The 12546-nt window shown below is 44.2% G+C and overlaps 1 protein-coding gene across 1 annotated transcript in view; it reads left to right on the top strand.

Annotated features, from left to right (window-relative positions):
* Nucleotides 1-12546, top strand: part of lrrk2 (leucine-rich repeat kinase 2) — a 121430-nt gene continuing 108884 nt past the window's right edge. The window contains exons 1-4 of the mRNA XM_080760851.1: nt 1-551; nt 5642-5727; nt 8086-8195; nt 11167-11255. Coding sequence (XP_080616977.1) covers nt 416-551; nt 5642-5727; nt 8086-8195; nt 11167-11255 — 421 coding nt within the window. The 5' untranslated portion in view covers nt 1-415. The remainder of the gene's footprint in view (nt 552-5641; nt 5728-8085; nt 8196-11166; nt 11256-12546) is intronic.

Below are 12546 nucleotides of genomic sequence, written 5' to 3'. Positions count from 1 at the left end.
CTTCTTGGAAGACAAGAAGGGAAGCATCTGAAGGATCATATGGAGCTGCTATAGAGAGGCGGAGGTAAAGTACAGTGTAAAGGATATAGCCTACAGATCATGGAAGAGAGAGAGCCTGATGTAAACCTATAAGAATCCGGATTAGGGGACATGCTGAGGACATAGAATCCGGACCATGGTGAACGGGGACAGACTGAGGACATATAATCCGGATCATGGTGAACGGGGACAGACTGAGGACATAGAATCCGGATCATGGTGAACGGGGACATGCTGAGGACATAGAATCCGAGCCATGGTGAACGGGGACATGCTGAGGACATAGAATCCGGACCATGGTGAACGGGGACATGCTGAGGACATAGAATCCGGACCATGGTGAACGGGGACATGCTGAGGACATAGAATCCGGACCATGGTGAACCTGGAGGAGCTGGGGGACAGGCTGCGGAAGCTTCTGGTGAGACTCAGCAACCTGCAGGAGGACAGACAGCTGAGCTCCCTCATCCAGATCATCCAAGACCTGCTGTTCCTGGCGCACACCGACTGTGGTAGGATCTGTTATTATTATTATTGAGAACGCAGTGAGCACTTACTATGAGACCTAGCAGATCATGTCTGTGCGTGCGTCTGTCTGTCTGTCCGTGTGTCTGTCCCGCTATCCAAATATGGAGTGTGTTGCATCAGCAATCACTCAGCTCCGTATATGGGCACAAAAGGGGCCAGGTCCACTCAGCTCCATATATGGGCACAAAAGGGGCCAGTGATTTGTTTGTTGTGGACCTGGCCCCTTTTGTGCCCATATATGGAGCTGAGTGACACTAATTCGTAATTTATTCTAATTGTTATTGCAATTTACGATCTGCGTTCGCTTCCCGCGTTCGCGCGTCTTACTCGTTATTATTATTATTATTATTATTAACTTATATCTGCTGTTCTGTTCCTGGCGCACACCGACTGTGGTAGGATATATTATTATCAGGACTGCTTGGTCCTTCTATTGTTATTGTTAGTTTTTTTTCTTCTCTTCTTCTTCTTCCGACAAAAAAAGCAGTTCTGGCTGAACCGTGCAGTCGGTAGAGGGCCTTGCCAAGCGGTGACGCGAAGCCCACGGCCATTGGCCAAAGGGTGGCGCTGTAGCACTCAATTGAAAATGCAAACGTTGAACGTGCATATATAGCTCATGAACCGTTTGACCCGTCGGCAATGACACTTTGATACACACGCGTGTCTTCTCATGCCGAACAACTTTCGTGTTCTGACCTTTGACCTCTGACCTTTAGATCACCGGCCATTTTGAATTATATGAAAAACAGTTCAAATGTATCTCCTCGTAGGATCTTTGATCAAAATGCGCGGAAACTTCTGCATGTGAACTTTGGACCCATACGGACAAAAAAAATCTGAAGTTTTTATGAGCCAATGAAAATGGCTGTTTTGTGAAAATACATGCATGCAGCGTCATGTGCTTATGTCACTTTACAGTATGGTAGAGGGTCATGCCAAATAGTTGCGAATGCAGTGAGCACTTACTATGAGACCTAGCAGATCATGTCTGTCCGTGCGTTCGTCCCCCCTTTGTGCCCATATATGGAGCTGAGTGATTTGTTTGTGATTGATGCAACACACTCCATATGTGGACGTATAGCTGCTTTGGGTACTCCTTATATGGTTATGGCTAAGAAAAATAACTTAACTTAAAAAAATAATAACTTAAAAATAAATCTTAAAAAAACCCAAATATGTACGAGCTGCGTTCGCTTCCCGCGTTTGCGCGTCTTACTGGTACTGAAACCAGTCTTAATCCAATTGGCCAAAGTGGGGCGCTATAGAGCGTCGCAAAAGTATCCACTTGAAAATAATTAACTGGCTTGACAACATCAAAGAAAAAAATAATAAAAACACGATTCCTTTAGTTTACAATTCGCGAAGTGTACGGTCAAAAACCGGTGTCGTTCCACTGTTGCATCAGCTCAACTCTGAATTCACTTTCACTAGTATCTGAGGTCACTGGACAGTGGCACACGTATGCGCAGTAGCTGTTATATGGCTCAGAATAACACCGTATAGTCAGAAATGTATCAAAATATTGCAACAAACGACACCTAATATTTTAGTAAACAAACCAACCACAACACCAAAATGCAAATACTAATGATACTATATCACAATGACAATAAACAAAATTGCAATAATATTGTAAATCACTCAAAGTGTGCTTTAGGTCAGTTTTGGCTCCTACACTCGGGAACCTTTAGGAGAGCCCCGTCTGAGGACCTATATTAATTATTATTATTAATAATAATAATAATAATAATAATAATAATAGATCCTCAGGGGAGGGTTATAGGGGTGTAGGAGATCAGCGAGATATTGGGGTGCCTGGCCCATTTGTACCTTTTTAAATGTTAATAAAAGGATTTTAAAGTCAATTCTAAAAAACAACAGGAAGCCAGTGAAGTGTAGCCAGGACCGGAGTGATGTGATGTGGTCCCGTTTCCTTTGTGTTTGTCAGGAGTCTGGCGGCAGCGTTGTAAGCGGGAAATGGATTTATGGGTTAGGCCTGTGTATAGTGAAAGGAAAGGAAAGGTACTATGTTTACCCAGGGTAACTGGACTAAGAAAGGTACCATGTTTACCCAAGGTAACTGGACTAAGGAAAGGAAAGGTACTATGTTTACCCAGGGTAACTGGACTAAGGAAAGGAAAGGTACTATGTTTACCCAGGGTAACTGGACTAAGGAAAGGAAAGGTACTATGTTTACCCAGGGCAACTGGACTAAGCTCAAGAACTTGTTTACAGCCAGGCCCTGCTCATAGAACATTTCATGGTAGAGGTTCAATGCCTTGTCCAAGGCAGGTAATTTTAACGTGCCGGTCCGGGGATACGAACTAGCGACCTTCCGATATCAAGACCGCTCCGCAAAACGTTCGGCCACCGCTGCCCTTATAATGCATTACAATAGTCTAGGCGTGAAGTGATGAATGCATGGATAACTTTTTCTAGGGTCGGGGACTGTTAAAAATGGCTTGATTTGAGCTATTTATGCTTCTTAATTGGAAGAAGCATGCTTGCACGGTTTTCTTTATTTGGGGTGTCAAAGCTAAGGCCTGAGTCAATGAAAACCCCAATGTTTTTGGCTACCGGTGTGTTGTTCATAGCCATGTCTGCTATAGGCTGTTTTTTTTTAGAATTATTTGGTTGTTTACAATGAAACAACTGATTGTGTCCGTGTAGCTCAGTCAGTAGAGCTCTTGTTTGTTTGTTTGTTTGTTTGTGTGTTTGTTTATTTTCACATACAAAAATATTTCGGAAATGATACACAAGGTCAATACATTACAAATGTGAAGGAGAAAGCCTAAAAACCCTCCAGGGGCTTGCAAGTGGCTTCTCCGGGCATGTTTATCCCATTTAGGCCTAAGAAAAAAAACTTCAAATATTTATATAGCAGCATCAAAACATTTACATTTTTTAATACTGTACATACTGTACAGAACCCAAATATGGGTTCCCGGCCTGAGGGGGTAAGATACCAATATGGGTTCCCGCCCAGAATGGGTTAACATTCATAGTTGTTGTTTGTTTATTTAAAGAAAAAAACAGTCATATTGAACATGCAGATCTTAAACATTAGAATACAGATAAAATACAGGGACAGTGAGAGGATGGAAATGTACTGTATAACAAGAAAAAAAAAAAAGCACAATTGCCTTTTGAGTTGTTGACCACAAGGTCATTGGTTCAAATCCGGGTACTGACAACTCGGCATATGACTCTTCAAGAACTCTGCCCAGAGTTCAGAATGGATAAATACATCTGAGTCTAAGTCTTAGAGTAGAGTTTTTTTATTTTGGTCATTATAACAAATCAATACAGTGCCTGCTTTTTTTCTTTTGCAAAAGAAACATTGACCAAAAAGGTGTAGGCTGAAGCCTAAGCTTATAGTGCCTACCCTTCTAACAGATACATGGCTTTCATAGGTAAAACAATACAACAAAGCAAACGGAAGGGTGAAAAAAAACAAGAAAAAAAACAAAAACAAACAAACATAACATAACATAAAACAAAAACAAAGACAGACAGGACAATACAGTTAACAGGAACAAGACAACAAATAACCAAAACGAGAAAACAAAACATCATCAGAATCAGAATCATTTTATTTGTCATTTTCCTATGTACTGTCTTGCATACAAAAGAACATGAAATATCGTTTCCCCTCAGTTATTGGCAGTGCAACATAAAACATATAGAGCCTATATTTAAAAACACAAGCTAAAAACTAAAACCAAAAACATGGACAAACATTTAAAAAGAGCCCCCAGTATGTATGATGACAAGTTAAGAGTTACCAACACCACGCACAACCTACAAATAAATAAATATAGTGACATGGTGCTATCCTTAACCCATTCTGACCTGAGATCAGATTCATACGAGGTTTCCACTGGACCACACACTGGTCTGATTAACCCATTCTGACCTGAGATCAGATTCTAAAAAAATGTCAGTCGTTCTTCGATTTTTCAAAAATAGCAGACCTACAAGCTCGTAGCGCGCCACTCGGTGGCGCGCTACGAGCTTGTAGATCTGCTATTTTTCAATAGCTAAAGCATAACACGATGCCAACACCAAAATGGGTTCCGAATGGGTTTAAAACAAAACGTTACCAGCACAATCATATCAATGTTCTATAATTATGATATGATGGGCTATAAGGTCATAGGTCACCTCATGGCGGCTTGTTGTGGTGGACATTTTTGTCAACATTCCATTTTTTGCCACAGACGTAAAAATCTGTGTACCAATCTAAAATGATTGGACATAAATATTATACCATAAACCCTGAATGACCATGACAGGTCTGTAACTCTGACAGTGTTCAAATGGAACCAAGAACACTGTCAGAGACTCAGAGTTAACCCATTCTGACCTGAGATCAGATTCCAAAAATGTCTTCTACACCGTAACAGTTTTCTGAAAAAGCTATGTTTCTATATGTCAGTCGTTCTTAGATTTTTCAAAAAAACAGCAGACCTACAAGCTCGTAGCGCGCCACTCGGTGGCGCGCTATGAGCTTGTAGGTCTGCTATTTTTCAATAGCTAAAGCATAACATAATGCTAACACCAAAAGGGGTTCCCGCTCAAAATGGATTTCTTTGTAAATTAAACATTTGAGAACCACTATAGTCCTAGTTGGACTCCTGCCATAGTAAATACAATGTATTATTATTATTATTAAATAATTGTCATACATATTCAGAAGAAAACCTGGAGACTGTGAACATTCCGTATTAAAGAAAGTGGGTGTTATGATGAAAATAAGACATGGCATGTTTCTAAAGGGACCACTGCTTATAACTGCACTCAGACATGACATGTTTCTGAAACTGCTTATAACTGCACTCAGACATGGCATGTTTCTGAAACTGCTTATAACTGCACTCAGACATGGCATGTTTCTGAAACTGCTTATAACTGCACTCAGACATGGCATGTGGTCATTCCACAATTGGAGGACATTTTCTGGGCTTCAGATGTTTTTGGAGAAAAAAAAAAACTTTATATTTGACCATTTTGTGTGTGTGTGCGTGTGCGTGTGCGTGTGCGTGCGTGTGTGTGTGTGTGTGTGTGTGTGCAGCAGCAGAGCTGTTTGAAGGCCAGGATGTCCACACTCCTCTCATGTTGGTGCTGTCCTCCTACATGGGCTGCAGAGGGGTCCAGCAGGTAAGATACCGTTATCACTGTTTTACATATAAAACATTCTGTCCTCCTACATGGGCTGCAGAGGGGTCCAGCAGGTAAGATACCGTTATCACTGTATTACATATAAAACATTCTGTCCTCCTACATGGGCTGCAGAGGGGTCCAGCAGGTAAGATACCGTTATCACTGTATTACATATAAAACATGCTGTCCTCCTACATGGGCTGCAGAGGGGTCCAGCAGGTAAGATACCGTTATCACTGTATTACATATAAAACATTCTGTCCTCCTACATGGGCTGCAGAGGGGTCCAGCAGGTAAGATACCGTTATCACTGTATTACATATAAAACATTCTGTCCTCCTACATGGGCTGCAGAGGGGTCCAGCAGGTAAGATACCGTTATCACTGTATTACATATAAAAAAAATGTCTTCTAAATCCTGACAGTTTTCTGAAATGCCTCATGTTTCTATATCAGTGGTGCTCAATATTTCATGTCAAGGACCCCCAAAAATAATGACGTACACACATTACGTACAGACATACAGTACAGAGACATGGTGCATTTATAGATGCGACGGTGGGTCAGCGGTAGAGTGGCCGGATGGTAACCGCAAGGTTCCCGGTTCGATCCCTGTGGGCTCCCCCAGAGTTAGTGTGGAAGTGTCCTTGAGCAAGACTCTGAACCCCTGATTGCTCCTGATGTGCTGGTTGGTGCCTTGCATGGTTTCCCCCACCATCGGTGTGTGTGAATGGGTGAATGTAATGCACGATCTATGTAAAGGTGTGTGAATGTGTGTGTGAATGGGTGAATGTAATGCACGATCTATGTAAAGGTGTGTGTGTGTGAATGTGTGTGTGAATGTAATGCACTATATATGTAAAGGTGTGTGAATGGGTGAATGTAATGCATTGCACAATCTATGTAAAGGTGTGTGAATGTGTGTGTGAATGGGTGAATGTAATGCACACTCTATGTAAAGGTGTGTGAATGGGTGAATGTAATGCACAATCTATGTAAAGGTGTGTGAATGTGCGTGTGAATGGATGAATGTAATGCACAATCTATGTAAAGGTGTGTGAATGTGTGTGTGAATGGGTGAATGTAATGCACACTCTATGTAAAGGTGTGTGAATGGGTGAATGTAATGCACTATCTATGTAAAGGTGTGTGTGTGTGTGTGGATGGGTGAATGTAATGCACAGTCTATGTAAAGGTGTGTGAATGTGTGTGGATGGGTGAATGTAATGCACAGTCTATGTAAAGGTGTGTGGATGGGTGAATGTAATGCACAGTCTATGTAAAGGTGTGTGAATGTGTGTGGATGGGTGAATGTAATGCACAGTCTATGTAAAGGTGTGTGAATGGGTGAATGTAATGCACAGTCTATGTAAAGGTGTGCGAATGTGTGTGAATGGGTGAATGTAATGCACAGTCTATGTAAAGGTGTGTGGATGGGTGAATGTAATGCACAGTCTATGTAAAGGTGTGTGAATGTGTGTGGATGGGTGAATGTAATGCACACTCTATGTAAAGGTGTGTGAATGGGTGAATGTAATGCACAGTCTATGTAAAGGTGTGTGTGTGTGTGAATGGGTGAATGTAATGCACACTCTATGTAAAGTGCCTTTGGATGAAGGCGCTATATAAATGCACCATTTATAGTATAGTAGTATATATCCTGTCTGAGTTTTTGCAGATCTCTATAGTAGTATCTGTCTGATCTGTGAGATCTCTTTCATGCCCTGCATGTTAGCCCAGTACTGACAATATGAATGCATTGTCACAGTAATGCATTCCTTGGAGACATTCCGTCTATGTGTAGTCATGCTGCTGACACACCTGTGCTTTGTCTGGTGAGTTATTATACTAGTCTCGTGACTGCTCAGTATAGCAGCGTACAGTGTGTGTACAGTACGCTGAGATAAGAGCTGGCACTGTCAGGGAAATTTACCCATTCTGACCTGAGATCAGATTCTATAAATGTCTTCTACATCCTGACAGTTTTCTGAAAAAGCTATGTTTCTATGTGTCAGTCGTTCTTCGGTTTAAAAAAAATAGCAGACTGCAGATGTGTAACGACATTGGAGCCCTAAGACTAGAGGTCAGATGTAATCAATGGTTGTTCACAGTGTTCTGTTCTTTAAACGACATAGAAGTGTCTATTTGTATGTCTCTAAATGTTTTGATGAATTGAACAATGTGGACCCTGTTGTAAACAAGTGTAATGCTTAATTGGGTCGTCCAACTCACAGTTAACAGTCTTTGTATTGAGTTTGTGCTTGAAATGTACTGTAATTCTACAAACTGTTAATAAATATTTCAATCAATAAATCAATGATTGTTCCTTCTCACCCCCCCCCCCCACCCCCCCAGGTGGGCTGGTCTCTGCTGTGTCGGCTGGTTGAGATCTGTCCGTCCACTCTGGACGAGTTGACCAGACCACTGGGAGCTGCCAAGGACTGGGACGTACTGGGAGTCCACCAGTAAGTACTGGGAGTTACTGGGAGTTACTGGGAGGTACTGGGAGGTACTGGGAGGTACTAGGAGGTACTGGGAGGTACTGGGAGGTACTAAGAGGTACTGGGAGGTACTGGGAGGTACTGGGAGGTACTAAGAGGTACTGGGAGGTACTGGGAGGTACTGGGAGGTACTGGGAGGTACTAGGAGGTACTGGGAGGTACTGGGATGTACTGGGAGGTACTAGGAGGTACTGGGAGGTACTAGGAGGTACTGGGAGGTACTGGGAGGTACTGGGAGGTACTGGGAGGTACTGGGAGGTACTGGGATGTACTGGGAGGTACTAGGAGGTACTGGGAGGTACTGGGAGTTACTGGGAGTTACTGGGAGGTTCTGGGATGTACTGGGAGGTACTAGGAGGTACTGGGAGGTACTAGGAGGTACTGGGAGGTACTGGGAGGTACTGGGAGGTACTGGGAGGTACTGGGAGTTACTGGGAGGTACTGGGAGGTACTGGGAGGTACTGGGAGGTACTGGGAGGTACTAGGAGGTACTGGGAGGTACTGGGAGGTACTAGGAGGTACTGGGAGGTACTGGGAGGTACTGGGATGTACTGGGAGGTACTAGGAGGTACTGGGAGGTACTGGGAGTTACTGGGAGTTACTGGGAGGTTCTGGGATGTACTGGGAGGTACTAGGAGGTACTGGGAGGTACTAGGAGGTACTGGGAGGTACTGGGAGGTACTGGGAGGTACTGGGAGGTACTAGGAGGTACTGGGAGGTACTGGGAGGTACTAGAAGGTACTGGGAGGTACTGGGAGGTACTGGGAGGTACTGGGTTCACGGTTTTTCAAAAAATAGTAGATCTACAAACTCTGTGCTTATTAGAACTTACTACTATGAGCTTGTAGATCTGCTATTTTCCAAAAGCTAAAGTATAACATGTGTGCCTTTAGTGTTAGTCTATTTTTAGTCGACTAAGATTTTAAATCTACAGTTGATTTCGTCGACTAAAATGTGTTCTGCTGGGCCTTTGATTCCGTCGTAATTTTACTGTACTGATTTTACACTTGCTATAAATAGAAGGTCTACAAGATCCACAAGGAGCTTGTAGATCTGCTATTTTCAGCATGCAACCAATGTGTAAAATGACTTATACTGGATCTCTTGTCCACTAGTCCCTTCCTAACATTTTAGTCTAGTTTTTATTTGTTGTCAGTATATTTAGTCTTAGTTTTAGTCATCGTAGCTTAGTTTTCATTTAGTTTTCCTCAGTGAAAAGTCGACGAACATTTCTTGTCATAGTGTTAGTCGACTAAATCAACACGGATGCTAATTTCTGTCAACAGGTTTTCAATGTAATGAGTCCCAGGATGCAGGGATGGTCTTTTAGAGATGAGTCCCAGGATGCAGGGATGGTCTTTTAGAGATGAGTCCCAGGATGCAGGGATGGTCTTTTAGAAATGAGTCCCAGGATGCAGGGATGGTCTTTTAGAGATGAGTCCCAGGATGCAGGGATGGTCTTTTAGAGATGAGTCCCAGGATGCAGGGATGGTCTTTTAGAGATGAGTCCCAGGATGCAGGGGATGGTCTTTTAGAGATGAGTCCCAGGATGCAGGGGATGGTCTTTTAGAGATGAGTCCCAGGATGCAGGGATGGTCTTTTAGAGATGAGCCCCAGGATGCAGGGATGGTCTTTTAGAGATGAGTCCCAGGATGCAGGGGATGGTCTTTTAGAGATGAGTCCCAGGATGCAGGGGATGGTCTTTTAGAGATGAGTCCCAGGATGCAGGGATGGTCTTTTAGAGATGAGTCCCAGGATGCAGGGATGGTCTTTTAGAGATGAGTCCCAGGATGCAGGGATGGTCTTTTAGAGATGAGTCCCAGGATGCAGGGATGGTCTTTTAGAGATGAGTCCCAGGATGCAGGGATGGTCTTTTAGAGATGAGTCCCAGGATGCAGGGATGGTCTTTTAGAGATGAGTCCCAGGATGCAGGGATGGTCTTTTAGAGATGAGTCCCAGGATGCAGGGATGGTCTTTTAGAAATGAGTCCCAGGATGCAGGGATGGTCTTTTAGAGATGAGTCCCAGGATGCAGGGGTGGTCTTTTAGAGATGAGTCCCAGGATGCAGGGGATGGTCTTTTAGAGATGAGTCCCAGGGTGCAGGGATGGTCTTTTAGAAATGAGTCCCAGGGTGCAGGGATGGTCTTTTAGAAATGAGTCCCAGGATGCAGGGATGGTCTTTTAGAAATGAGTCCCAGGATGCAGGGGACGGTCTTTTAGAGATGAGTCCCAGGGACATTAATGAGTCCCACTTCAACAACGTTAGGAGTCATATCTTTACAAATTGCAGCATTTAACTCCCATTTCATTTTATATGGTTATAATGTGGTTTATATCCATGTAGAAAACAGAAGAAGAAATCATTATTTTAACCATCAAAATAAACTAGAATAAAAAAACAGTACAGTAGCACGGCAGTGCATCCCGTGGATGCAGAGGTCGTTGTTTTATTGCGTCCCTTAATTAATTATAAACTGTGTTTTGGGATGCAAAATGCACCCTATTTTTATTTATTTTTAATCATTTTTATCCCGCGATTTTGTAACCCATTATCCACCCCTGTGTCAATTATCTAATGTGATCCTGGGCTCTACACACCCTCCGCCAACCTGGGGAGAGCAACGGACTTGAACTCATGCTTCCTTCATGCCTGAGTGTCCAAGTTGCTCCTTTACACCTGACAGGGGGGAGTTTCCCTGGTTGGACGTCGTAGCGCGTGGAAGGAACACGTTATTCCAACCAGTTCCTTTCCCCTCCATCAGGCGCCCCGGCTGGCCAGGGGGAGGCAGTTTAGAGACCAGGATTACTGCATGTTTTTTGTGAGGGTATACCTACCCTAGGGGACACGGGGAGAACATGTGAGGGTACCTACCCTAGGGGACACAGGGAGAACAGCACCCTATTTGAATCTCTGTCCACCTGTTATTGTGTTCAGACAGATCCTGAAGGTGTTGGCCCAATACAGCGCCGACTGCAAGGTGACCATGGTGGGACTGAGGGCCCTGGCTCTGCTGCTGACCTCAGGTACTGTTTCTGTACCAGGGCCCTGGCTCTGCTGCTGACCTCAGGTACTGTGTCTGTACCAGGGCCCTGGCTCTGCTGGTACTGTGTCTGTACCAGGGCCCTGGCTCTGCTGCTCACCTCAGGTACTGATGATGTGAGACATTTGGAATGATCTTCTCCTCAAGGGGTCCTTGACAGTTGTGCATTCACATGGAGGCAAATGGCATGCGTAAGATTATGCAACTCTCTTATAAAGACAATCGTAAAAGGATTTGGGGGACCTCCGGAGTGTTCCCAGGCCAGTGTGGAGATATGTTACCCCCCCCTTGGGGTCTCCTCCCAGTGGGACGTGGTCCTTGGTCTGCCCCGGGGGTCTCCTCCCAGTGGGACGTGGTCCTTGGTCTGCCCCGGGGGTCTCCTCCCAGTGGGACGTGGTCCTTGGTCTGCCCCGGGGGTCTCCTCCCAGTGGGACGTGATCCTTGGTCTGCCCCGGGGGTCTCCTCCCAGTGGGACGTCTGGAGAGAAGGAGTCTCCTGAGGTTTGAATCTCAGTAAGTGATGCTGAGGGGCACGGTGGCACAGTTGGTAGTCCTGTCGCCTCACAGCTAGAAGGTCCTGGGTTTGATTCCCGCTCGGGACGCTGTGGGTGCTGGCGGCGTGTTTCCTATATAAAAAAAAAATAAGTAAGTGATGCTGAGAGGTGGCTCACCATCAGGTGGGATGAGATGTTGATCCATCATTTCTTGATCTTTCTGCTGTTCCGTCATCTGGAATGTGGTCTCGGTTGTTATTGTTGTTGTTGTTGTCTGTTGTCGTTGGTTGTCATGGCTGCCAGTTCCCACCTGATGTCGTGTTGGAGTTCTGATTGGTCCAGAGCGTACTGAATAACTTCTAGCTTACATAACGTCTTAAGACAAGGACTCAAGTCTAAGATGAACAGCTCATCAGAGATAGTGTTATATCCTTTGTATCCTCCAAAGAGGATGATATGATCTCCCACAATGCAACAGCACATGCCAAACATTGGACATGGTCCTTTCCCCTTGGGCTCAACCTTCTTCCAGGAGAAGGTCTCTGGACTGAATTTCCACACATCGTTGAAGGTCTGGTTACCGTTCCAGCCACCAAATATGTACAGCTCTCCATTGTAGGTAAATGCTGAATGACACCAGCGTCCTTCTGGTAGAAGTTGTGCAGAAGGTGTGTCCAGCCAGGCGTTTGTCTTTGTGTCAAACACTCTGATGGTTTTGTAGACCCCCTGGTTTCCTATGCCCATAAATACAAACATCTTGGTACCAATGATGGTGGCAGAG

Source organism: Protomyctophum bolini (genome assembly GCF_963924005.1).
Source record: "Protomyctophum bolini genome assembly, chromosome: 4".
Classification (NCBI taxonomy): domain Eukaryota; kingdom Metazoa; phylum Chordata; class Actinopteri; order Myctophiformes; family Myctophidae; genus Protomyctophum; species Protomyctophum bolini.
The sequence above is the reverse complement of the archived record's forward strand: the minus strand, read 5'-3'. Positions and strand labels throughout refer to the sequence as shown.